The sequence below is a fragment of the Eurytemora carolleeae genome, unplaced genomic scaffold, assembly GCF_000591075.1.
Source record: "Eurytemora carolleeae unplaced genomic scaffold, Eaff_2.0 scaffold328, whole genome shotgun sequence".
NCBI lineage: Eukaryota > Metazoa > Arthropoda > Copepoda > Calanoida > Temoridae > Eurytemora > Eurytemora carolleeae.
Window position 1 is genome coordinate 63,812 of NW_019396232.1, and position 26,713 is coordinate 90,524.

The following is a 26,713-nucleotide window of genomic DNA, read 5'->3' on the forward strand; positions in this document are numbered from 1 at the left end:
CAAATTGCCCCCCCCCCCCCCAGCGTATCCTGGTTTTCAAGTACCCCAGCGGGGATAGGGTTAAATAATTATCAATATAAACTCCTAAAAGTAAACAACTATTAAAGAATTATTAATATATACTCCTAAAAGAAACAACAAATAAAAAATTATCTATATAAACTCCTAAAAGTAAACAACTATTAAATAATTATCAATATAAACTCCTAAAAGTAATCAACTATTAAAGAATTATCAATATAAACTCCTAAAAGTAAACAACTATTAAAAAGTTATCAATATAAACTCCTATAAAGTAAACAACTATTAAAGAATTATCAATATAAACTCCTAAAAGTAAACACAACTATTAAAGAATTATCAAAATAAACTCCTAAAAGTAAACAACTATTAAAGAATTATCAACAAATAATTTTATAAAATTTACTGCAAGTGTTTGGGGAGGAAAATTGTTAAACCCAAGGATGGAATGCTCAAAGTGATTGTAAACGTATATTCAAGGTATCCCACATTCAAAGAGTGGCACAGGTCTCATGCAGAACTGAATCTTGTAAACCTTTGTAAAAACAAAGATGATTGAGGTATTCATTTAGCTGAAATATTTTTATTGTGTTTTTTTTTATAAAATGACTGAAATTTTTTGATTTTCTCTATCCTTGTTTACATAGACATCGATGGTAAGATGTATTTTGATGTCTAACTGGAGACAGTTAAAGTTTCAGACCAATGAAAATCCTTGATCCGTTTCGTAATTTACATTTTCAACATAAACTTTCAATTGAGGATAAATAGGTAAATATATAACTAAATAGTAAATATTGTAAATGTTACACACAAAATAAGAGAATGTACAAGCATTATTTCAAGTGACCCCTCATGCAAAGATAACATTGCCTGATTTACAACGGTACCATTGAAACCTTAATCTGAGCAAAAATGTGTCAGCTTTTCACGGCCGGAGGGTCACTTGACATTACGCTTACAATCCATGTAAATCAAAATTCAGTGAATTGCATTTATGGCAATTTTATATACTTGATGTTTGGCTGTTGCCACACTTATGTAAATTCTTTACAAAATAATTTTAGTTTTGCATTTAAAGGGAGTGTTCTTTACTTATCTTTATTTCTTTAAAAAGCAAATTAAATGTTGATTTCAAAACAAATAATTTATTTGTACGGACACTAATGAAAGCTTAAGTTAAAGTGTACACTGTGCATGTACATCAGATTGAATGGAGAACTATTGTATGAGTGTACAACAAAGTTTCTACCAAACTCTACAGGAAAGCCAGTACAGTACAGTACAGTACAGTACAGTACAGTACAGTACAGTACAGTACAGTACAGTACAGTACAGTACAGTACAGTACAGTACAGTACAATTATTTAGAAAACTTTTTGTTTTTATCAATATATACGTTCCAAAATACAAAACAAGAAGGTCAAATTTAAGAGACATTACTGGTATGACTTTGTGAACTCTGATCTATAGTTTCGATTTTACGCTTAGTTATAAGAATAAGAAATGTATTTTGTTAAAAACTTAAAATTCCAAACATGTTTGTTCTTCTCATACAACATATCTTCAATAAAAGATGTAAGATTTCAATATAAATATCTGGTTTTTAAGATTTAGTTTTCTAGAAATGGTTTAAATAAATCATGACTTGTTCAAATATTTTAGGGGAACAAATAGCAATAAATATTTATGCCAACAAGGCTATTTATAATTTCTTAGTAATCTGCTGATAAATAAACAGGGTAAATATTGCTCACAAAAACACATATTTTTTTGCCGTATTCTGCACAATGTGTGAAAAAGTATGGCAAAATTTGATTAAACATATTGCCATATTTCTTTCCTGGGTTTTATTAAATTTGAAAATATCAATCATTTAGGAAAAATACTCAAAATCTATCAGATAAGATTAAAACCTTACTTATCTCAAGATGTATTGAAATTTAAATTTCATTTTTAAATGAATGGAAAACGTTTCAAACAATAGTTTTTGTTTAAATTTCTAATGTTAAATCTGCTTCGAGATATTTTTTTAAGAGTTATAACGCGTTTTTAGCACACGTTATTCTAGTTCAAACCTTTATTTCTAAGTACTTCATTGACTTATAAACTGCACCAGGAAATGGCTTACAGTTCTTTGAATTAGTTGTCAAAGTTTGATGTATTTGTGGAGATTACTGTACTGGTATCTTATAGATGCATTATGCCCAGTACTCCTGGAGAACCCTATTACAAGAGAAGCATCATCCAGGAGAGAGGATTGGGGTCTTTGTCATTCTACTTGCAATCTCATGCACTTCAGGAACATTGATTATCATCTTATTAGACACACCAACTATCATTTTAAGTAACTATGATTATTCTGCAGGAACTTTAACCTTCATACTAATGCAAAATTGAGTCTTTGCAACAAACTGTGATTTTCTACTCCTTATAACTTTGCAACCTAGTGTCTTTAGTACACCTTACACCATGCAAGAATTTTGCAAACCCTAATCGGCAGGCACAGGTATAAGCACGACGACATTTAATCTATGCTGCAAGAAGTTTTATGATACGATGCTAAAATGTCCGACCTACTGTTGTTTATGCTATTGAATATTTTGACAATTGTTTATGCTTCAAACATGTTTGCTTCCTAATGTAGTAATTAGAATAAAAATTACATCACAATTGCTACCAACAATAAAAATGAGATCATTTACAATTTAGTCGCATAAAACTATGACATAAACAATATAAACGCAAATAGTGGCCGTTATGATCTTAAAATAAAACAAATAACTAGAAATTAAAACTCAACCAAAGCATGTCAATATGCACAAGAGTGAAAATAACGAAAGTTCCCATGACGTTAGTTCAAGTGACTAACCACCAAAATGAATAATTTATGAATATATCTGAAGTGCAGATTTTCAACAAGGAACAATTATGAAATATATAAATAAGAGTTCACTGTTAGTTTACAGTTACACATCATCTAAGTCATATTTTATCATTTTTAGGTTGAAGAAATGTGTACTACAATTTTAAAGATTAAGTAATATTGGGAATGTCGTCTTCTATAAATCAGTATCGATTTCCAGGGTTTGCACTACTCTTGCAGGGTGCTTAGATATTTCAGACTTTGAAATTTGTTGGATAAAGGCTCATGTGATAATAATAAAAAGTTTGTTCTTTATTGTTCCTTTGTGAGGGTTTTCAGATTTTTAAAAGGTTCCATACATTTCTTATCCTAAGAGGAAATTTATCCAAAAAAATAAACCAAAAAATATATTTTAGTTGGAATAAACCATAATTTAAAAAAAATTTTAAATGCGGACCAAAATGAAATTAAAAACTTTTCTTTTGGTGAAAAAGCATTCGCAGAAACTTTATTACGCTGAAATCAATCAAACATGTTTGCTTTTAAAACATAAACAAAAGTTTTCCCTATGTTCTGTGGATCAACAATAATCATAAATTTAAAATTTAAAAGTACTGGGAATACTATAAAAGCTTGTTATAATCATGTTCTTAGTAAACCTAGAGAAAGTTTCCCTGTATACAATACAAGTCTGATAAGATTAATAAAACCAACTATATCTTATTTAATCTATTTCCCTGTATACAACACAAGTCTGATAAGATTAATAAAACCAACTATATCTTATTTAATCTATTTCCCTGTATACAATACAAGTCTGATAAGATTAATAAAACCAACTATATCTTATTTAATCTATTTTCCCTGTATACAATACAAGTCTGATAAGATTAATAAAACCAACTATATCTTATTTAATCTATTTTCCCTGTATACAATACAAGTCTGATAAGATTAATAAAACCAACTATATCTTATTTAATCTATTTTCCCTGTATACAATACAAGTCTGATAAGATTAATAAAACCAACTATATCTTATTTAATCTATTTTCCCTGTATACAATACAAGTCTGATAAGATTAATAAAACCAACTATATCTTATTTAATCTATTTTCCCTGTATACAATACAAGTCTGATAAGATTAATAAAACCAACTATATCTTATTTAATCTATTTTCCCTGTATACAATACAAGTCTGATAAGATTAATAAAACCAACTATATCTTATTTAATCTATTTTCCCTGTATACAATACAAGTCTGATAAGATTAATAAAACCAACTATATCTTATTTAATCTATTTTCCCTGTATACAATACAAGTCTGATAAGATTAATAAAACCAACTATATCTTATTTAATCTATTTCCCTGTATACAATACAAGTCTGATAAGATTAATAAAACCAACTATATCTTATTTAATCTATTTTCCCTGTATACAATACAAGTCTGATAAGATTAATAAAACCAACTATATCTTATTTAATCTATTTTCCCTGTATACAATACAAGTCTGATAAGATTAATAAAACCAACTATATCTTATTTAATCTATTTTCCCACAATATGTTTTCTCAGTCTCATAATCGTAAAGAAGAAAATATCGAAAGACATTTGATTTTTTAACATTAATTTCTTTTTAAATTCAAATTAAAAAAATATTGGGTAGAGACAGATCACACAAAAAAATTTTTTTTTTAATAATTCTTGTCATATATTTTTCCTCCTTTTTTCTTCATTTTCTTATTTTGTTGACTCTCCCCTTCCGACAATTTGAATAACAGTTTTGTTTTCGAAACCCTGTAGAGCTGTCGATATTCTTTAATATAATACAAGTAAAACAAGGATTCAAATAAAAAAAATCTTTTAAGATCTTAAAATGAACACAATAACTTTTTTGAATCAAAATATTTATTTTATCATATTCTATGAGTAAATTACACATTTTTTTAAAAATAATAATACTATTCATCGTTTATCAAATTTTATCTGTATTACATTTTAAAATTCTGACGAGATCATTATAACACAATAATAACTTGTGTCATATCTTATTGGCCTTAAAGAATTGGGTTATGAACATGTGTTGCACACTCCTGTATGCCGAGTCCATTAGCGCCTGATCCAATCATGGTGCAGTCATGTGTTTGTTGTCTATTCTGAACCAATAGAAATAGTATTACGGTAATATCTATCTTTCTATTTATCTCATAAATCCTTGAATCGGCGCTATCAGTAAATGGAATATATACTTCTGCTGAAACGATGATGCAGGCAACCTGGCACCTTTACTTTGAGGCCTTATTCTAGGCCCCTTTCCAGCCTTTATAGGGTTAACATAAAAAATATTTAACTATTTACTGGAACTAATTCTTGACAAGTAGAAAATACTTAAAGAGGTGGTTGGTCTTCAGACATGGGTATTTTGTGCCACTTTCCTAGAGTGTATTTATACTTAATCGGCAGGTTTTGTACACAAACATATTATAGGGGCAAAGAAACTTAACATTTTAATAGTAATATTAATCGTTTTCATTCCATAATAAAAAAATGTAATGCTTATTTGACACCACTGGATACTATTTTCTATCTATAACCCAAATTAAATGTTTTATTTAAATTACAACTACAGTCTAGGAAAATAAAAATTACAAAAAATGTACAGGCTAAAGCTTTTTAGAGCTTAGCATATTGATATAGTTTTAGCTTAAACTCTAGTGGATCGTTAATAAGAATAGAGATAAACAATATTGGTTTGAAGATTAGCTTAAACTCTTGTGTATCGTTAATAAGAATATAGATAAACAATATTGGTTTGAAGAACGAACGAGGAAATATTTGAAGAGTTAAAGGTAAACACTTTATAAACTCCTCTCTCACTGTGTAGATTCAAATTTATTTTATCTGGAGAGGGGGGAGGGCAGAGTGCACTATAAACGCCCCCTTTTATTTAGATTTAAAACAATTATTGTTCACAATATGACTTTTTCATGTTGCGCAAAAATAAAAAATAAAAACATGTATATTTGATTTGATAATTCTTGTCTTTTTTCAATGATTTTCGAGGCATGGGCAGTGCTTAATGAACATATTGTCAAATTGACATCGAATATAAACTTTTTTGACTTCTTTTTAATTAAATAAACAACCAGAGGTTACTAAGAGAGCATCACTATTGCCAAATCTATTAAGATATCAACAGTAAATCAACAGTGATTTAGGTGCACACAGGTTTAGTTTGCAGTTTTCACTTGCGAACCCGGTTTTACTCAGTAAAGGAAGAATTTTTAAATTTTTAAATTTCATATTTATTAGTAAAATGTTTTCACATATTGTTTGATGTTTTTTTGTAAGTAAGATCAAATGTCTGATTTTACGTTGATATTTACCTTGGCTGTCCGAGCTAGTTTTCGATGATATGCAGCACATATTATGATACATACCTCGGCTGTCCGAGCTATTTTTCGATGATATGCAGCACATATTACAATACATACCTCGGCTGTCCGAGCTAGTTTTCGGTGATATGCAGCACATATTACGATACATACCTCGGCTGTCCGGGCTAGTTTTCGATGATATGCAGCACATATTACGATACATACCTCGGCTGTCCTAGCTAGTTTTCGATGATATGCAGCACATATTACGATACATACCTCGGCTGTCCGAGCTAGTTTTCGATGATATACAGCACATATTACGATACATACCTCGGCTGTCCGAATAAGTTTTTGATGATATTCAGCACATATTACGATACATACCTCGGCTGTCCGAGCTAGTTTTCGATGATATACAGCACATATTACGATACATACCTCGGCTGTCCGAGTAAGTTTTTGATGATATTCAGCACATATTACAATGATTATACATGAGATGTCACAGTTTTACATTCATTTACATATTTCTAGCCCTTAATCATAGTACAGGGTGTCCCAATAAACATGGGAATTCAGTGACGAATTCGATATCGTCTTTTTAAATAATTCTTTGATTTAGTTTAGTGATACCTACTGAGAAAGCTGAAATCCGTATGATTCTCGTCTGCTGTGTTCACATTTTGTTTGTTTATGTTTTGACTGCATACGATTGTATTTAGTAAAACAAGAAAATTACAGTATACAAACAGAGTAAACTTGTCAGTCTTCACTGTTCATCTTCGGAGACATTATAGACACATCTTTACTGCCATTTACCGTTTTCATTAAATAAACTCTAGCTGCAGACATAATAATATTATGGCTTTTGAAATTAGGTATTACAATGCTAATTCACAACAAAGACAATAACGAATTCGTCACTGAATTCCCATGTTTATTGGGACACCCTGTATATAAGCGTTACAAACAGAGAAGGTTACCTATGTAGAGTAAAAATTTAAAATCTGAAATATTTGATTAAAAAACTGTTTTTAGATTTTGTCGAATCAGTTCCCTAACTTAGCAATTGATTTTGCACTTGGTAGCTCCGTAGAAAACAACCCTATTATGGGATTACGGTAATAGTTTTAGTACTACACTTTTATGGGGGGGGGGGGGATAAAGAAAAGATAAACAATGGTTTAATAATATTGTTATGGTGATCCCAACCATTTGTTAATTTATTAGTATGTTCCATGCTTTTTGAGCAGGAGCGTATACAGAAATATGTCCAGCTGAGCCTTTTAGAAAGTTGAAGACCCCCTCAATGTTTAGACTTTTATAGGAGGAAGGGAGGGAGGGGGGTGGTAACCCCTTTTGTATTCATCCCTATTGACGAGGGAGTTTAAATGGCATCAGAAAGAGATGTATGAAAATAGACTAATTCTGAACGTGTTGTTATTTATATATCATTTGATCCATTAGTAGAATTATATCGGAAGATCTTTTGATAATTCATAAGATAGCTATGTATATATAGTTATTTTAGGACGGGCTGTATTGCTTTAGATCGATTTAAAAATTGATTAAACTCATTTAAAGTCTAGTCGATCCATTTAACAGTTTCCAGCTTAGGTCTATTTTAGTCATAGAGAATAGAATATATAGAGAGGAATTAAAAGTATCTCTCGGTATGATTTTTTTCAGTCCCTTTCAGCCTTTATACATTAATACCGTATGTTCCCTATACTATCCATTTCAATTTCGAATTTTTTAAAGCTGTTAAATAAACTTTATAATGAATTAGGCGAATAAAAACATCATTTGATTTATAGTTATAACGGAAAATCATCGTTTGTAAAGTGGAAGGCAGATAGTCTATGTGAAATGATCATTGGTCAATTATGAAACCAGCCTATTTCATAATTTGGTTTTCTTTTAACAATAATTTTAGATTTTCTATAAAATGATATTCCAGGGCCCAACAGGTTATATAGCCTAAATATGTGAAGTACAAATGCAGTATGGAAACAGTACAACAAAATGGGCGATTTACACTTTTTTCTAGTAAATTCTCCTCTAATATATATTCTATTCTCTTTGATTTTAGTATTTCACGTGGAGTCCGTGAAGAGAGGGAGGTTTTGAAACCAATGGTTCGTTTAGTCGGTAATATGCATGGTAATGAAGCAATTGGAAGAGAAGTAGTTCTTCATCTAGCTCATCACCTTCTTCATGCATATTCTCAGGTACGGGGTGTGTTTGATCAGGAATGCGAATTATATTGTAATGTTTTTTATTTATTGAGTAAATTTCCGTGATTAACATCTTGTTGGAAAGGAAAAGTTGTTAGCGTTTGATTGTATTATAATATAATCTGCTGAGTAAAAAACTCAGTCTTCCACCGGCAATTGAGTAGAACAGGTAGTTCTCCACCTAGGAAACCATCATCTTCTTCATGCATATACTCAGGTAGTTCTTTATCTAGTTAATCACCTTTTTCATGCATATACTCAGGTAGTTCTCCATCTACTAGAACATCAACTTCTTCATGTATGTACTATGTACTCACGTAGTTCTTCAAGAAGATGATGAACTACTATAGTAGTTCATCATCTTCTTCCTGCATATACTCAGATAGTTCTTCAATTAGTAGATCACATTTTTTGACAATTACATATAAACATAAATTATTTTATAGTTTTTTACTTTCCTATTTACTAACCTAACCAAACCCTCAGGATGAGAGAATCCGTGAACTAGTGGACAATACAGATATATCTTTACTCCCAACCCTAAACCCAGATGGGTTCGAGAGAGCAGATAAAGGAGATTGCTCAGGAACAAGAATATATAATATATGTCTCAAGTTGAAGATTTTTTGTCTCAAAGATAAAAGGAAGCCATATTTTAGTTTTGTTTGTAAAAGACATAAATGCTTGTTGGTTCAGGAACCGGGAAAAAACACGGGATGTACAATTCAGGGAACGTTGATCTGAACAAAGATTTCCCGGATTTCAAGGATTGGAAAAGATTTCAAGAAGATTATTCATTCACAGTTTACCCAGGTAACATGTGAAAGCTAATTTCATGTCAAAAGGACTGTAATCGTAATTTCAAGTGACCCTCCATGCATATATGGCGATGTTGGATTCACAACGTTATCCTTTAAAGCTTTGTCTGATCAAATATCAATTAGATATTTAAGTTTAAAATTTGGAAAACTTATTATTTTCAATTGTGATTTCTCTACAATAAAAAATGACTGGCGCAATTTTACTGCAAGAAAACATATAGGAATTATCGGAAGTAAACACTTTTAAAAATAGAAAACGACAATATTTGATATTATAAAGGTGTTAAGGCCATTGTGATTCGTACATTGACATCTTTCCGTCGAGGGTTACTTGAAATAACGATTTCCTGTGATCCAAAGGTTGCAAGTTCTTATTCAAAAATCTATCAGCATCATTCCATTTACCCCTTTTATACTAAAGGAAGAAACAAGTTGTCCCATCTTGATAATTGATGCAGCCGTTCATAGCAGTTTGGGATCTATTTAGCTTTCTGGTTTAAGCCAAATACGTTAAGTTTATAATTCATTGGCCTTCAGGTCGTCAGCCAGAGACTATTGCTGTCATGGATTGGAGTGTTTCAAATCCATTTGTTCTGTCTGCAAACCTTCATGATGGAGCTGTTATGGTTACTTTTCCTTACGATTTCCAGGTATACGACAGAATACAGTATCCAGGTATACTACAGAATACAGAATCCATGTATACTACAGAATACAGTATCCAGGTATACTACAGAATACAGGATACAGGTATACTACAGAATACAGGATATAGGTATACTACAGAATACAGGATACAGGTATACTACAGCATACTGGATCCAGGTATACTACGGAATATAGGATCCATGTATACTATAGAATACAGGATCCATGTATACTGCAGAATACAGTATCCAGGTATACTACGGAATACAGTATCCATGTATACTGCATAATACAGTATCCAGGTATACTACGGAATACAGTATCCATGTATACTGCATAATACAGGATCTAGGTATACTACAGCATACAGTATCCAGGTATACTACAGAAAACAGGACACACGTATACTACGGAATATAGGATCCAGGTATACTACAGCATACAGGATCTAGGTAGTATACTACAGAATACAGGATCCAGGTATACTACAAAATAGAGGATTCAGGTATACCACGGAATATAGGATCCAGATATACTACAGAATACAGGATTCATGTATACTACAGACTACAGGATCCAGGTATACTACAGAATACAGGATCCAGGTATACTACGGAAGATAGGATCCATGTATACTACAGAATACAGTATCCTGGTATACTACAGAACAAAGAATACAGGTATATTACAGAATATAGGATACAGGTATACTACAGAATACAGGATCCTGCTATACTACAGAATACAAGGTCCATGTATACTACAGAATACAGGATCCAGGTATACTACAGAATACAGGATCTAGGTATACTACAGAATACAGGATCCAGGTATACTACGAAATATAGGATCCATGTATACTAAAGAATACAGGATTCATGTATACTACAGAATACAGTATCCAGGTATACTACAGAATACAGTATCCAGGAATGCTAAAGAACACAGAATACAGGATTATTCTTTCAGGTCGGAGAAAATACCCGAGAAGCAAACCTAACCCCTGACAATGATATATTCTCCCATCTAGCGGAGATCTATGTAACTTCCCATCCAACAATGGGAAACCTAACTAAATGTTTCAGGTATTTTACTTCTTATCTTGAAAAACAATTTAGTTTTACACTTTCACTTAAACCATTGCGGTTCATTTCAAATATCGCGGTCAGCGAAGTAAAAATTAGAGAATCTAATCATTTTATGCTGTTTTCCTAGAAATACTAAATATATGACTCTAGAATAATAAAAATAAACAGCCTGAATTCCCAGCACAAAATCTGTAAACTGCAAATAATAAATTTTGCAACTAATGATCTCGTACGTCAAAATTTCGAGAATGTCAAATTTATTAAATTTGAAAATTTATCATTTAAATTAAAATGATAGAGCCGTGTGCAATTCAATGTGATAGTACACTCTCTTTAAAACTCTCAGACAGCGTGGTATATATTATAGATGCATGTTTTCAGGCGTGTTCCAGGGGGATGGATAAACGGAGCAGAATGGCACAGTACTAATTCCGCAGGAGCAAGCAACGGATCTTTGAAGGATTTCAGGTAATTGCTTTTTTCAGTTAGTTTGATTTTTTAGTGATTAAAGTAGTTTTACTTTAAGGATATCCTGTAAAGGTTATTTTACTTAAAATGATATTCTGTAAAGGTTATTTTACTTTAAAGGATATTCTGTAAAGGTTATTTTACTTTAAATGATATCCTTTAAAGGTTATTTTACTTTAAATAATATCTTTTAAAGGTTACTTTACTTTCAAGGATTTTAAATTATATTTTATTTTGGAGAATTTTACATTATTTTCACTTTAAACTTTTTTTTACTTCGAGGGATATTAGTAGGAGACTTCACTTTGGTTGAATAAAAAGTTTTTTACTGGGGAGAAGGTTTCTTTACTGATATGCTTTGACGATGCATGCTCTTGTTACAGAACTTGAAATAAAAAACTTCCCTCTAAAGACAATTCTAGAGCATGAATAGGCTCAAGAGTGTTTTAGCCACAGATACAAATTTAACACTTTTTAAAAAAAGGTTGGGTTAAAAATGAGCCGTATCTTGCTGCAGAGTTAAAAAATGAAAACTAAGAAAATAAAAATCTAACCTTAATGAACTTGTTGTTTAGTTACCTGTTCACAAACAACTTCGAGCTGACCCTTGAGCTGACCTGCTGCAAGTTTCCAACCAGGTATTGATAACAATAAATGTCTATGGAAAGTCAAACTAAAGTAAATTAAACCTTAAATATTTTCAATCCTAACTCCTGTTATTAAAGAGCTGTTGAAAAGAACAAAAAAGTTTTGACTTTGTAATATGGAACCGAATAAAATTGTTTTTCTCATTTGTAAAATCATAACTGCAGAAGCTACGAGGTCACAAAGTCCTACAAGTAATGACACATTAATTTGACCTTTTACAGGGATGGTATCCGGTTTCAAGGGATTAGAAAGTTTAGTATGAGGCCATGTAATCCGTTCCATTCCATTGATTAATTAAATACATGTTTAGATATTTTATACTCAGAGAATGGGAAAACAACAAGAATAGTTTGTTGTCCTTTCTAGAACAGGTTTGCTACTTTTTAGAACAGGTTTGCTGCTTTTCTAGAACAGGTTTGCTACTTTTTAGAACAGGATGGCTACTTTTCTAGAACAGGTTTCCTACGTTTCTAGAGCAGGTTTAATTATTTTTCAGAACAGGTTTGCTACTTTTTAGAACGGGATTCCTACTTTTCTAAAACAGTTTTACTACTTTTCTAGAACAGGTTTGCTAATTTTCAAGAAAAATTTTGGTATTTTATTTCTAAACAAATTTGTTATTTCTTGTTACTTTTCTCAATCCAAGGAGTTTTCCTTTTTTTTAGAACTGATCCTTATTTTTCAAGGACATGACCAGTAAGAGTTTAAATTTTTGATACATGTGGGTGTGAAGGTTTTAATGTTTAGATACATATGGGTGTGAAGGGTTTAATGTTTAGGTACATATGGGTTTGAAGGGTTTAATGTTTAGGTACATGTGGGTGTGAAGGGTTTAATGTTTAGGTGCATGAAGGATGTGAAGGGTTTAATGTTTATCTACATGTTGATGTGAAGGGTTTAATGATTAGGTGAATTTGGGTGTGAAGGGTTTAATGTTTATGTATATGTGGGTGTGAAGGGTTTAATGCTTAGGTACATGTGGGTGTGAAAGGGTTTAATGCTTAGGTATATGTGGGTGTGAAAGGGTTTAATGTTTAGATACATATTGGTGTGAAGGGTTTAATGTTTAGGTACATAGAGGTGTGAAGGGTTTAATGTTTAGGTGCATATGGGTGTGAAGGGTTTTATTTTTAGGTACATATGGGTGTGAAGGGTCTATTGTTTTGGTTCATATGAATGTAAAGGGTTTAATGTTTGGAAACATATGGGCGTGAAGGGTTTAATTTTAGGTACATATGGGTGTGAAGGGTTTAATGTTTAGGTACATATGGGCGTGAAGGGTTTAATGTTTAGGTACATATGGTTGTGGAGGGTTTAATGTTTAGGTACATATAGGTGTGAAGGGTTTAATGTTTAGGTACATATGGGAGTGAAGGGTTTAATGTTTAGGTACATATGGTTGTGAAGGGTTTAATGTTTAGGTACATATGGGTGTAAAGGGTTTAATGTTTAGGTACATATGGGTGTGAAGGGTTTATTGTTTAGGTACATATGGGTGTTAAGGGTTTAATATTTAGGTATATATGGGTGTAAAGGGTTTAATGTTTAGGTACATATGGGTGTGAAAGGTTTAATGTTTAGGTACATATGTGTGTGAAGGGTTTAATGTTTAGGTATATATGGGTGTGAAGGGTTTAATGTTTAGGTACATATGGATGTGAAGGGTTTAATGTTTAGGTACATATGGGTGTGAAGGGTTTAATATTTAGGTACATATTGGTGTGAAAGGTTTAATGTTTAGGTACATATGGGTGTGAAGGGTTTAATGTTTGGGTACATATGGGTGTGAAGGGTTTAATGTTTAGGTACATCTTGGTATTAAGGGTTTAATGTTTAGGTACATCTTGGTATTAAGGGTTTAATGTTTAGGTACATCTTGGTATTAAGGGTTTAATGTTTAGGTACATCTTGGTATTAAGGGTTTAATGTTTAGGTACATCTTGGTATTAAGGGTTTAATGTTTAGGTACATCTTGGTATTAAGGGTTTAATGTTTAGGTACATATGGGAGTGAAGGGTGTAGTATTTGGACCTGCTGGTATCCCTGCTGAGAACGCTGATGTTGTTGTCTGGAATCCTGACGGTTCAAGGAAATCAGAACTTTCATTCAAAAAATTACGAAAACTTTATTATGAGGTTAATAATGATCAGTTTAGTGACCAAAACTTAATTTAATTGATTCAGATAGTTTAATAATCAATTTGATACTTAATATTTTAGTTAGTTTATTGATTTTTCCGTAATTAATTCAATAATCAATTCAGTAATAAACTCAAAAATCTTTATCTAAGTTTATTAACTTTATAATCAATTCATCAATCTCAATCCTTTAGTTAATCAATTGTTTATCAATTTGATTGTTCGATGATTGATTCTTAAATCAGTTTTCTATTTCTTTGATTAGATTGCTTAATAATCAATTCTGAAAATAATGCAGCTTATTTTGCTTTCAAACTTAATTATGTTACATTTGTCGGATTTAATTTATTTCCTGTTTGAAAAATGTTTTTTCACGCATTTTTGTAAGAAATCAAATCAAATCTGAGCTAAATTCTATTTTTACTAACTTTATCTGAAGTTCAAGCAACATTTTCATTTCCCAATTTTTCCTTTTTTTCATCTTAAATCCTGACTTTGATTGAGATCAGGAGAGGGAAGAATATGACGACATTCACAACTGGAGAATACTGGAGACTACTTTTACCAGGTAGACAGGGGGAGGGGGAGGTGGAGAATACTGGAGACTACTTTTACTAGGAGGGGGTTGAAGTCTACTTTTATCAGGTAATTTACGTTTAATAAGCTGAACTATATCAATCTGTCGGATATTTTACGTAGATTTAAAAAAAATTTTAAAAATTTAATCAAGCCATGATGAATACTATTTTACCTAAAACACCGTTTTTTTTAACAAAATTGTAAATAAGAAATATTAACAATTCATAATCATACATTTTATGATTTCTATGGTGTGTATTGGGTACAATTTAGATAAAAATTGGGGACAATTTAGTTTAAAATTGGGGAGAATTTAGTTTAAAATTGGGTACAATTTAGTTTAAAAGTGGGTACAATTTAGTTTAAAATTGGGTACAATATAGTTTAAAATTGGGTACAATTAACAAAAGAAGACAATCATCATCTTATTTTCCATTTTTTTAACGAGTTTGGTCTTTGCTGCAGAATGCACTCAACTGTTTGTTCTAGGGAAACGGGTTAATAACGGAGAGTCTACATACATAATTCAAGCATTCTATGAGGACTGTGATAATACTGGCAGAACTTATGCTTCCATTAGGCATAAGGTAATATCTTTAGACAACTTTGTAAAGTGATTGTTTTTTGTCAACAAAGTTTTCCAGTTTTATTTCGTGTGAATTAGGATCCTGAAAGGCCTTATCGGACCCTTTCCTGAACTTGGAACTTTTGAAACAAAAATTAAGGACGAAACCATTCTTAACCGCACATTATGAACACTTGTATGATGAGCGATTTACGATGAAAGCCCTGAAAATCAACGATGGAAATATTTTAAAACAATTGTGGAAATCTCCGTCGAATTCTACGAAATAATTGATTTAAATTTAAATTTGAAATAGTTAACTCTTTCATTAACGAGTCAACCAATTTAGGATGGGCGGGTATATGTGATATCATAGTCAAACTATAGGTTTCGCGCCTCTTTTTTAGTAACTATTTTAACTTTCAACTGTTGATATCCAAGCCGCTATTTTTTTCATAATACTCCAGTAAAAAAAATTGCTGCAGAGATTATCAAAAACTTTATGGTCGTGAGGTCCTCCAAAAAAAATTGGCACCGATCGCGTCACCTGTTGACAGACAAGCCAAATTACAAAAATATATTTAGTGTTGTTAAAGAAACAAAGGTCAAAAATAGGTTTCCACAATGTTAGCCCAGTCAACATTTTAAAAGTCTTTTGATGTTTCCGAAGTTCCTGGATAAACTGTAAATTATTTAATATTTACCAGGTTCTTGTATCAGAGAAGAGTCCCATCGTGGTTCAGCACATGTTTCTTCGCCATGTTGGATTCTGTGGTATCCAAGTGTTTGATGGGACCCGGAGTCGAGATCAGTTAATTAATGAGATTGAGGAACTTGTTCAACAGACACCAAAGGTGCAAGGGGACAAGGGGACAAGGGTTCAGTAAAAGTCATTTTTTTCTTTAACACTAAACGAACGGATCTGAGAAGTTCTTAGCTACAAATTCCGCTAAATATAGAAACTAAAACACTTTAGAAAATATATAAAACAGGATAAAAATCATCGTTTTAAAGAAAATTTCAGGAATGTAAGCAATGATTTTTGTTATTTAAAACGGTCATGACTCTGATCATTTTTCACGGGCATTTTTAGCAGTTACAAAGGAATTGAGTTTTTGCCAAAAACACGAATATGTTAATCCCTTTATCTCTGCAACCCGATGTCGTAGATAATAAATATTAAAATCTAAGAATTTTGTCATATCAAACATTTTTTTCAAACAAGTTTTAGATAGCAAAAATGTGCACCATCAAAGATATAGGGGATAGAAAATTTTAGTTTATGTTTAAAAATTGAATTCCTTTCAAATTCACTATGTGATGTTTCTAACTATATTGTACTCAAAAACAATGAACAATTATGCTGCAGAATGATGCCCGTACCTAAAAACTTTCTTTAAAACAAAAATCAAATCATTCTTTATCCATTTTTAATAATGTAAATTATTTCAACGTTTTTTTTAACAATTCTCTCAGCTCATACATAAACTTAGACGACATTGATTATCATCAAATTTTTGGATTAATAAGGTATAAAGAATCAATTATTTTTTTTACATTGATATTACCATGCAACCTTTAGAAAATCTTTACAAAACACTTGTGTACAATACTAAATCTTTTAAAAGTGTGTTCTTTCAGCCAATTGGTCTCTGTCTTATATTTATTTTCCAGGAAGAGGAAGACGACATATTAGATCTTGTTTTTGAGAATCTAGCAGGGAGAAAAGAGCTTGGTAATGAAGATTACTCCCAAATCAGAGAAGATGAAGATTACTCCCAAATAACAGAAGATGAAGAGTACTCCCAAAATCAGGAAGAATTCTATTCCCAAGAATACTCCCAAGAATCAGATGAAAATGACTATTCCCAAGACACGGACCAGAACCAGGGCAAGAACCAGGATCAGGATCAGGACCAGGGCCAGGACAAGAATCAGGATCAGGACCAGGACCAGGACCAGGACAAGAACCAGGATCAGGACCAGGACCAGGACCAGGACAACTCCAAAAATGAAAATAAAGAAGGGTTTGAAGAATCTCCTAGAACTAGACAAGAAACAGATGATAAACAACTTAATACAACTATTTCCTTGTTTTAAAAAGAAAAGATCAAAATTGGATAAATCATCTTTTTTATTTTTTATACAGGGTGTCCCAAAAAACATGGGAATTCAGTGACGAATTCGATATCGTCTTTTCAAATAATTCTTTGATTTAGTATAGTGATACCTACTGAGAAAGCTGTAATCTGTAAGAGTTTCGTCTGCTATGTTTACATTTTGTTTGTTTATGTTTTGACTGCATACAGTTGTACTTAGTAAAACAAGAAAATTACAGTATACAAACAGAGCAAACTTGTCCGTATTCACTGTTCATCTTGCGGAGACATTATAGACACATCTTTGCAGTCGTTTACCCTTTTCTTTAAATAAACTCTAGCAGACATTATAATATTATTGCTTTTGAAATTAGGTATTACAATGCTAATTCATAACAAAGACGATATCGAATTCGTCACTGAATTCCCATGTTTTTTGGGACACCCTGTATTACAATATTAAAATTACATCTACTCGTATCTAGTCTAAAAAAACAGAAAGAACAGGTGCAATTTTGGAAAGGAAAATTTTTGTTCTCCAAAAATGTACTCTCCGGAAAGTGTACCAACGAATTATGTTTTTGAAATTTTTTATGTTATCGCAACTTAGGAAGGGGGTTGTCTTCTCTTGCACCTTAGTTATACAAAAATTAGCATTAAGTATCATAGAAATGATTTGATGCAAAGTAGTCATGAACATCAAATATGCTTTTTATAAAAGATTTTTATATTGTGTTGGCAGCTGTAATATGTAAAATACTGTACTCTCTTATGTAAATAAAAATCTTATTCTGGTAATGTAATCTTATTTATACTCACAGACTAATAAGACTACGCATAAGCTCTACCTGGATAGGCTAAGCAGGCCTTTAGTGTCCCGGCACGCCATTCTACAGTTTCATGAAAGGTGTTTGACTGCCATCTAACAGCCACTTGTTGCATATAATACCCTTTCAGTGGTTAAGTTTTACAGCTCTTACGAAATAATATTTATGAATTTAGTCTATTTTTGAAGATTTTATATTTCATATCCAAAGGGTCCTTAAATATCCCTGAATATAGACGTTTGTTGATGGGTGTTGTACATGTACTTGTAAACAATAAAACCTGCTGTGGAAAATATCGCATAGCATGGATTTCAATCTCTGTTACTCTTATCTCTAGTTATACTCAAGTAGACCTTAAACAGGTATTAGGAAATATTTTTAGTTAAATTAAATTTAAATCATTTACAATTTTTACAAATAATATCTTTTCTAAAATTGTCAAAGCTAACAACTTTAAAATTTAAGGAGTTAAGATAAAATCCACTTTTTCTTCGGCCAGTATACTGCAGAACACCAAAGTTCGTTGAGTTAATAGTAATGCTAATCCACCCTCAATACAGCTAATTTTAATAAATTGAGTGTAATTTGTAAATTTTGATGTCAAACAAAACAAAAAATCCTAAATCTAAATAAACGGGGATTTTTTGTCACAAAAACTGTTTAATTTCCTGATATACTTTAATCATCTTTGGTGATTATTGTCCTACTTATTAGTTAAGAAAAGGTAAGACATGGTTAGAACCAGGCTCTGGGTATATGTTTGGTAGATATAAACAAACTTTTTTATTCTAAAATGTTATTTTAAATGTTTATTGTGTTAAGATATGAAATGTTTTGATAAAATACCTGTTATAAAATACCGATAAAACGCTCTACTCCTTCATGTTTGTGAGACAGTACACCAGCAATATTCAAAGCAGATCAATCTGTGGTGAGTATAAGCAGCTTGTCAGAATCAAAGTCTAGATATGCTTGAATCGTTCCTGCTGTGAACTCTGCCTTTAACTCTTTGAAATCCTTTTCTATGTTCTCTTACCACTTGAATTTCACCACCTTCTTCATCTAATTCATCCTGTTTGTCAAAGCTGAGTACCTGGGAATAAAACCACGGTTGAATCCTGTAAAACATAGGAATGAGGACATCTCCTGTGGTTGAGTGTGGCTAGTTCTGTACATTCTTTATATAATTCTCCAACATTTGTACTCCATCCTGACTCACTTTATGTCCTAAGTACTCTACTTCCAACAGAAAAATCTTGGTCTTCTTGGGCTGTATCTTGATCCCTGCTTTATTATGAGCTTGTACAACTTACCTCAGATTATCTAAGTGTACCCATGGATCCGTTGAATACACTAGGATATCATCCAGATAACTCAACCTGTAATCTGCAGGTAGATGAGTTATGGCCAGGTCCAGCATCCTGCTATACATGCTGCCTGCGTTAGACAAGCTGAATGACATTCGTATTTAATGGAAGGTCCCAAGCGGGCTGATGAATGCTGTTCAGTCTCTACTTTCTTTCTTGATTTGTATGCAGTGACAGGCTCCGTGAATATTGTGGCACCCTTCAACTTCTGCAGATTCTCTTGAATGTTTGTCAATGGATAAGCATCCTTCACTGTGGCAGAATTTAAAAGCCTTAGATGTGTCACCCATCTCATCCTTCCATCTTTCTTCTTAACTGGAACTAATGGTGAAGCCCAGGGACTGTTAGCAGGTTCAATAACCCCCTGCTCTATCCACTCGTCTATCTGATTCTTTAAGTTTCTCTTCTGATCCGAGTTCACATGGTCTCACTTTCTATCTTTTTGGAACTGTTCCTGTTTATAATTCTATTTTTAACTCTACAAGATCTTTTTCCCGTAATGATTGGTATGCAACGCCAGAGCCGAAAAATTGTCAAAAACAATTAAACTACTTCCTCTTTCATTTTTTCAATTTTCAAATTTGAGCTAATTCGGCCTAGCAGTTTGGTCAGCTCTAGCTAAGAGATTTTTACTTTTTCTATTTTCTTACGTGTAAGCTAATAATTGAGTCCTCCAGTCCTCCCTGCAGCTACTCCTGGGGTGATAAACTTGAAAGTTCTGATTAGAAAGTTGAAACATAATGTAAGGATAAGATTATACCAAGAAGATAAATGTAGATTATTAAAGGGTTATACATTAACTTTACTAAGGATAGGATTGTTTGGAGCAGAAACTGATTATCATTCTATTTTCTTACTACGTACAAGTATTTTCTTAAAGGGACTACGTACAAGTATTTTCTTAAAGGGACTGTCCATGTATTTTCTTAAAGGGACTGTCCATGTATATTCTTAAAGGGACTGTCCATGTATTTTCTTAAAGAGACTTTACATGTATTTTCTTAAAGGGACCACGTACAAGTATTTTCTGAAAGGAACTGTACATGTATTTTCTTAAAGGGACTATACAAGTATTTTCTTAAAGGGACTGTACATGTATTTTCTTAAAGGGACTGTACAAGTATTTTCTTAAAGGGACTGTCCATGTACTTTCTTACAGGGACTGTCCATGTACTTTCTTAAAGGAACTGTACATGTATTTTCTTAAAGGGACTATCCATGTATTTTCTCAAAGGGACTGTCCATGTTTTTTCTTAAAGGGACTGTACATGTATTTTCTTAAAAGGACTGTACAAGTATTTCCTTAAAGGGACTTTACATGTATTTTCTGAAAGGGACTGTCCATGTATTTTCTTAAAAGGACTGTACATGTATTTTCTTAAAAGGACTGTACAAGTATTTCCTTAAAGGGACTGTACATGTATTTTCTGAAAGAGACTGTACATGTATTTTTTTAAATGGACTGTACATGTATTTTCTTAAAGGGACTGAACATGTATTTTCTTAAAGGGACTGTACAAGTATTTTCTTAAAGGGACTGTCCATGTATTTTCTTAAAGAGACTGTCCATGTATTTTCTTAAAGGGACTGTACATATATTTTCTGAAAGGGACTGTCCATGTATTTTCTCAAAGGGACTGTACATGTATTTTCTTAAAAGGACTGTCCATGCATTTTCTTAAAGGGACTGTCCATTTTTTTCTGAAAGGGACTGTACAGGGACCCCCTTTTTATTAAGCGGCATGTTGGATTAACAAGTAAAGTTTTTTATGATCAAGAATGAATGAGATATCAATAACTTTTTTTTGAAAATTGATTAATTTTAATTGTGGTTTATCAACATAAAAATCGAGACTTAAATATTTCTACAACAAAAATCATAATTATGGAGGAAATTGTTAAAATTTAACTTATGCGCGAATGTTATTTTAGTATTGAATAATGTGGGAATAAAATTATTTCGGCTTACTAAAAATTCCGGTTTATTTGGGTCAATTCCAGGTTTCCACAAGTCCATCAGAGCTGGGAACTTTTGAATGGTGGATATCGGGATGAATGCTTGATCCACTATTTTTCTTAATCTGCAGATTAACATAATCTTGCAAGATTATCTTAAAAGTGTATGTAAAACGATAAAATTCATATTAATATTTAATCATCTGAGAAACTGTAGCAGCCAATCAGAGAAAAGCGGGCAACCAATGAGAGAACAGAAATATTCTCATTGGAGAAAACAATTAACGGATATCCAAGGAGAGAGAAAAAGAGTGGATTGAGGACTAAAATGAAAGTTTTCCACAGTGGATATTCGGATCAAGAAATCAGGATTAAAGTTCATCCATTCTAAAGTTTTCAGCTCAGTTCAGTCGTTTTAATGTTTACCGGCTGATGTGTCCGTCGTTGCCCATTGAAATTGATAAAAGCTTTGGGAAAAAATTGATTTCATGAAGAAAAAACGATTTATTATTATTTTAGCCTATATCAACAACCCCCCCCCCCCCGGACCCATGGACTTACTCAAAAAATCTAAGCCCTTCGGTCGGCTATAGCTAACATATAAATATACATATATATGAGCGAAGATCTTTATCGTATATAACGAACAGACAGACAAGCCAACATTATTTGTGTGCACTGTGCAGTGTGCACTTGGAGTAAAGTAAATACAATACATTTCTTGTACTTAAAAAGTATAATATTAATTTTTAAATCTAAATAACACAAATCAACACTATTCAGTTTGTTGGAGAACAACCGAAAAAGATAAGCAAACTATAACAAAACCAGTTCAGATTTTGCTTTTGTACTTAGTAAAACAAGAAAATTACAGTATACAAACAGAGTAAACTTGTCTGTCTTCACTGTTCATCTTGCGGAGACATTATAGACACATCTTATTTAAACCATCTCTCCGAATCCTATCTGCAATCTGTATTCTGGATCCAGATTACTAATATAGTAATTATCAATTATAATTTATAATTGATAGTTATCGATAAACCTCTAGCAGCCAGAAATTAGTCTATTTATTTCTCCTAATTTTCTTTTTTTTTCACACAATTTCGATTTACTTTCTAGTATTAAATTATTACATATCAGATAAAAAAACTGAGTTTTACCACAAATAAAAATTTTCTATTCCATTTATCTTTGCAACCTGATAGTGGAATCAAACCAGAATTTAAAATATCAATGGTCTACCTCATCATGTTTCATAGATTTATGGATTAGAAAATTAGATTATTTCAAAAAATCAGTTCCTTAAGCAAAATTATTGATTCAGTCTTTAGCTATTTTGTTTATGGTATAGCAACGAGTACAACAAACTGTCAAAACCACCTTTCAGAAATATGAGAATACAAGCACAGGGACATGTTCGCGTAATTTCAAATATGAAATTCAAGGGAATGTTTAATTTACCGTCTTATTTGATCAGTTAAAGATTTAAAGGGTACTGTTGTGATTCGGACCTGCCACTCTAAGTATTGCCCTTAAGTTATTTACCAATTAAAGGGAGTGTTCGCGAAATATGAAAGAGGGTATAGGCTTACGTCGAAAAATATTCAATGGGGATTGCTACTAATCTTAATTTAATTCCAAACAAAACTGCATTTAGATATTAATCATCGATTTTTTTTTGATGCATTCGCATATAGTTGATATATAATATTTTTCACTTGTTTCATATACAATGTACTTTAAACGACGATTTTTCAGAGACACCTGGCTATCAAATCGTCGTCCTTTAAAGTACATTTATATGAAACGAGTAAAATATATTATGAAATATAAACTATATACGAATACGTTAAAAAAAATCTAAGATTATAGGTTACAATATCTAAATGAATTACACTAATTTTTTTACGATCCGAAAAAAAATCAATGTCCGTTTTCCACTTTTTTCATAAACCCTACTTATCAATAGTCGGCAATGTTTTAACTAACAAAGTTCCCCAAAGAAACAAAGAAAAGTTCGTTAAATAACAAAAAGGTGTAAAAAATTGAAGAAATCGTGGGTTGGTGGTATAGTTGTTAAAAGGCAGTAAAAAAATATTATAATGAAATTCTGGCACAAGAGATCTGATTTATGTTCAAGTAATCCCCCCGAGGAGAGAGAGCCCACATAGAGAGAGAAGACCGGAGCCTACACTAAGGGAAGTGCTGAGAACTCTTTAGTCTTTCAGTACATTGCAGTACCTGGAGATATAGAGAACTGATTTTCTCAGTAACTATAGATATACTCAGAGAATTGTTCTTCATAGTTACCATAGAGATATAGAACTGTTCTTCATAGTTACTATAGAGTTATATAGAACTGTTCTTCCTAGTAACTATAGATATACATAGAGAACCGTTCTTCATAGTTACTATAGAGATATAAAGAACTGTTCTTTTTATTAACCATAGAGATATATAGAGAACTGATCTTCTCAGTACATATAAAGATATATAGATAACTTATCTTCATAGTAACTACTAACAATAATAAATGTAAAGAAGATAGATATGTAGAGAAATGTTCTTCTTAACTATAAAGGTATACAATAAACTCTTCTTCTTAGTAACTATATAAATATATAGAGAACTGTTATTCTTCACTATAAAGGTATACAATAAACTGTTCTTCTCAGTAACTATAGAGATATACAGACAACTGTTCTTTTTAGTAACCATAGATATACAGACAACTGTTCTTTTTAGTAACCATAGATATACAGACAACTGTTCTTTTTAGTAACTATAGATACAAAGACAACTGTTCTTCTCAGTAACTATAGAGATATGTAGAAAACTGTTCTTCTCATTACATATAGAGATATATGGAGAACCCCTTATCAATTCTAACTTTTTCAACAGAAAACGTTTTTTAGAAAATAGTTTGCATCATTCAAGATTAAACATTTCGTTTGCAAAAAGTCATTATTGTTGGTAAAACTACATATTTGAGAAAAGAGACTGATGTCACCGGAACTTTTGAAAAACTATAGATTTTACGTAATTCTAGGGTTGAATTCAGATTCTCTTCAATTAATACAAATGATTTTCTTTTTCTCTTGATTTAAAATTCTAATTCAATTTGAATTCAATTCAAAAATGATTGTAAAGGTTTCAATTACTCTAATCTGTTCAAACTTGGTTTTTCTTTACTTTTCCTAGGTAGAGCAAGAAACGGCATCTATAAAACTAAATATTATTCCATAATCTTCAATTTCCGTATCTGGTTTCAAAACTATGTGAGTTGATATATGCGGTGAACTCAATTTTGCTGGAAAGAAAAAAATTGTCCAAAACTGGTTAAAACTGACGCCGAAAAACAAGCACTTTAAAATCTTGACATTTTTCCGAAAAATAAAATACGATTAATATATCCAACTAATTTCTAATCCATTATTATTTCTTACTTTCGATCATTATTTGCACTTTTTTCTTTTTTCTTTTCTGTCTCCAAAAGAAGAGAAAAAAGGAAACAATAAGAAATCAGTGGAATTAAAGAAACAGAAACCCGGAAAGATTCTCTTAATTTAAATTTGATTTTGGTCTTTTCCCTCGTTTTATTCCTTTTAATTCTATTTTTTCTCTTTCGTTCTTTCTTTCTTTCTTTCTTTTTTTTTTTTTTTTTTCTTTAATCATTCTTTATCTTTCTTTCTTTCTTTCTTTCTTTCACTTTACAAATCATCATTGACTAAAATAGAAACTAGTCCCTTTGTTGGAAAAAGTATAGTTATATTATTCATTACTCAAAGTTTTGTCATGAAAATATCCAGAAGTTTTTAATTGTTTAATTTTTGTTATGGTTGGTAATCTGTTAGCAGTATGAAGTGGCTTTGTTAAAAAAAGTTTAAGTGGCTTTATAACAAAAAAGATACAGACAACGTTCAATTTCTAATACCTATATCTTTGCAACCTGATGGTTTAAACCTATTATATTTTAAATTTTCATTATTGGATTGACAAGAATTCATCTTTTGAAATATGTAAGGTTCTACAATATTGGGTTGCAAAGATCTAGGGATTAGAAAATCAGAGTTTGTGACAAAGACTCAATTCCTGTGAGAATCTTACATCAACGAGCTGTAACAAAATTTCATTATTTATATACATTAATGATTTTGTAATCTCATAATTACATCGTAAAATGTGCCTTATATATAATGAGAAAACAGATCCTTAGAATTGGAATTTTTATTAAATTCCAAAGTAAATGAGAAAATAGAATTAATCTGTACCTCTCACGTCAGTGATGCGAGTAAAGAAAAATATCTTCTCTTAAAGGGACTGTTAATGTAATTTAAAGGGACTGTTAATGTAATTTAAAGGGACTGTTAATGTAATTTAAAGGGACTGTTAATGTAATTTAAGTCTCCCTCCATGTAAAGTTGACAATGTCCAGTTAATAATGGCACCCTTAAAATACTATGTCTGATCAAGTATGAATAAAATATTTTTTTTATTTAAAAAATTAATTCTTTTTAACTGTGGATTTTCTACAAAAAGTGACTTTCGCATTTACACTGCAGTAAACACATAGGAATTATATAAGAATTTAACACTTTTAAATCAATCAATAAATTGTTGTGAATCGGCACTGCCAGCTTTTGCATTAAGAGTCATTTGAATTAAAATTACAGCCCCTTCAATAATGAAATAGAACATGATATTGATTCTCTCAAAAAATATAACCTATATTTCCCTTTTTGTGATAAAATTTGATTTACAGTTTTCGAATACCGATTTTTTATAGAAAAAGTTTTGAATTTTTATACCCTATGGTACCCATTGGGTAGCCATGGGTTTCCTGAAGTAATGTCAGCCCATTCGGTCCGGCCATTTGGCCATCTATAGCTGACTGTATATTATATATATATACATATATATATATATATGAGATTTTTGTCGTCGTTAATATATAATTTAAAAAAATAAATTCTTCAATTATTAATATTTGAA

The 26,713-nt window shown here is 31.4% G+C and overlaps 1 protein-coding gene across 1 annotated transcript in view; it reads left to right on the forward strand.

Annotated features, from left to right (window-relative positions):
* LOC111698819 (carboxypeptidase D) overlaps positions 1 to 17,638 on the forward strand; it is a 23,145-nt gene extending 5,507 nt beyond the window's left edge. The window contains exons 3-19 of the mRNA XM_023469262.1: positions 1,230 to 1,285; positions 2,218 to 2,323; positions 5,716 to 5,746; positions 7,316 to 7,398; positions 8,370 to 8,508; positions 9,001 to 9,100; positions 9,211 to 9,327; positions 9,873 to 9,985; positions 10,953 to 11,068; positions 11,453 to 11,539; positions 12,115 to 12,177; positions 12,498 to 12,558; positions 14,185 to 14,276; positions 14,835 to 14,893; positions 15,394 to 15,491; positions 16,177 to 16,323; positions 17,144 to 17,638. Coding sequence (XP_023325030.1) covers positions 1,230 to 1,285; positions 2,218 to 2,323; positions 5,716 to 5,746; positions 7,316 to 7,398; positions 8,370 to 8,508; positions 9,001 to 9,100; positions 9,211 to 9,327; positions 9,873 to 9,985; positions 10,953 to 11,068; positions 11,453 to 11,539; positions 12,115 to 12,177; positions 12,498 to 12,558; positions 14,185 to 14,276; positions 14,835 to 14,893; positions 15,394 to 15,491; positions 16,177 to 16,323; positions 17,144 to 17,569 — 1,894 coding nt within the window. The 3' untranslated portion in view covers positions 17,570 to 17,638. The remainder of the gene's footprint in view (positions 1 to 1,229; positions 1,286 to 2,217; positions 2,324 to 5,715; positions 5,747 to 7,315; positions 7,399 to 8,369; positions 8,509 to 9,000; positions 9,101 to 9,210; positions 9,328 to 9,872; positions 9,986 to 10,952; positions 11,069 to 11,452; positions 11,540 to 12,114; positions 12,178 to 12,497; positions 12,559 to 14,184; positions 14,277 to 14,834; positions 14,894 to 15,393; positions 15,492 to 16,176; positions 16,324 to 17,143) is intronic.
* The last annotated feature ends 9,075 nt before the right edge of the window (positions 17,639 to 26,713 follow it).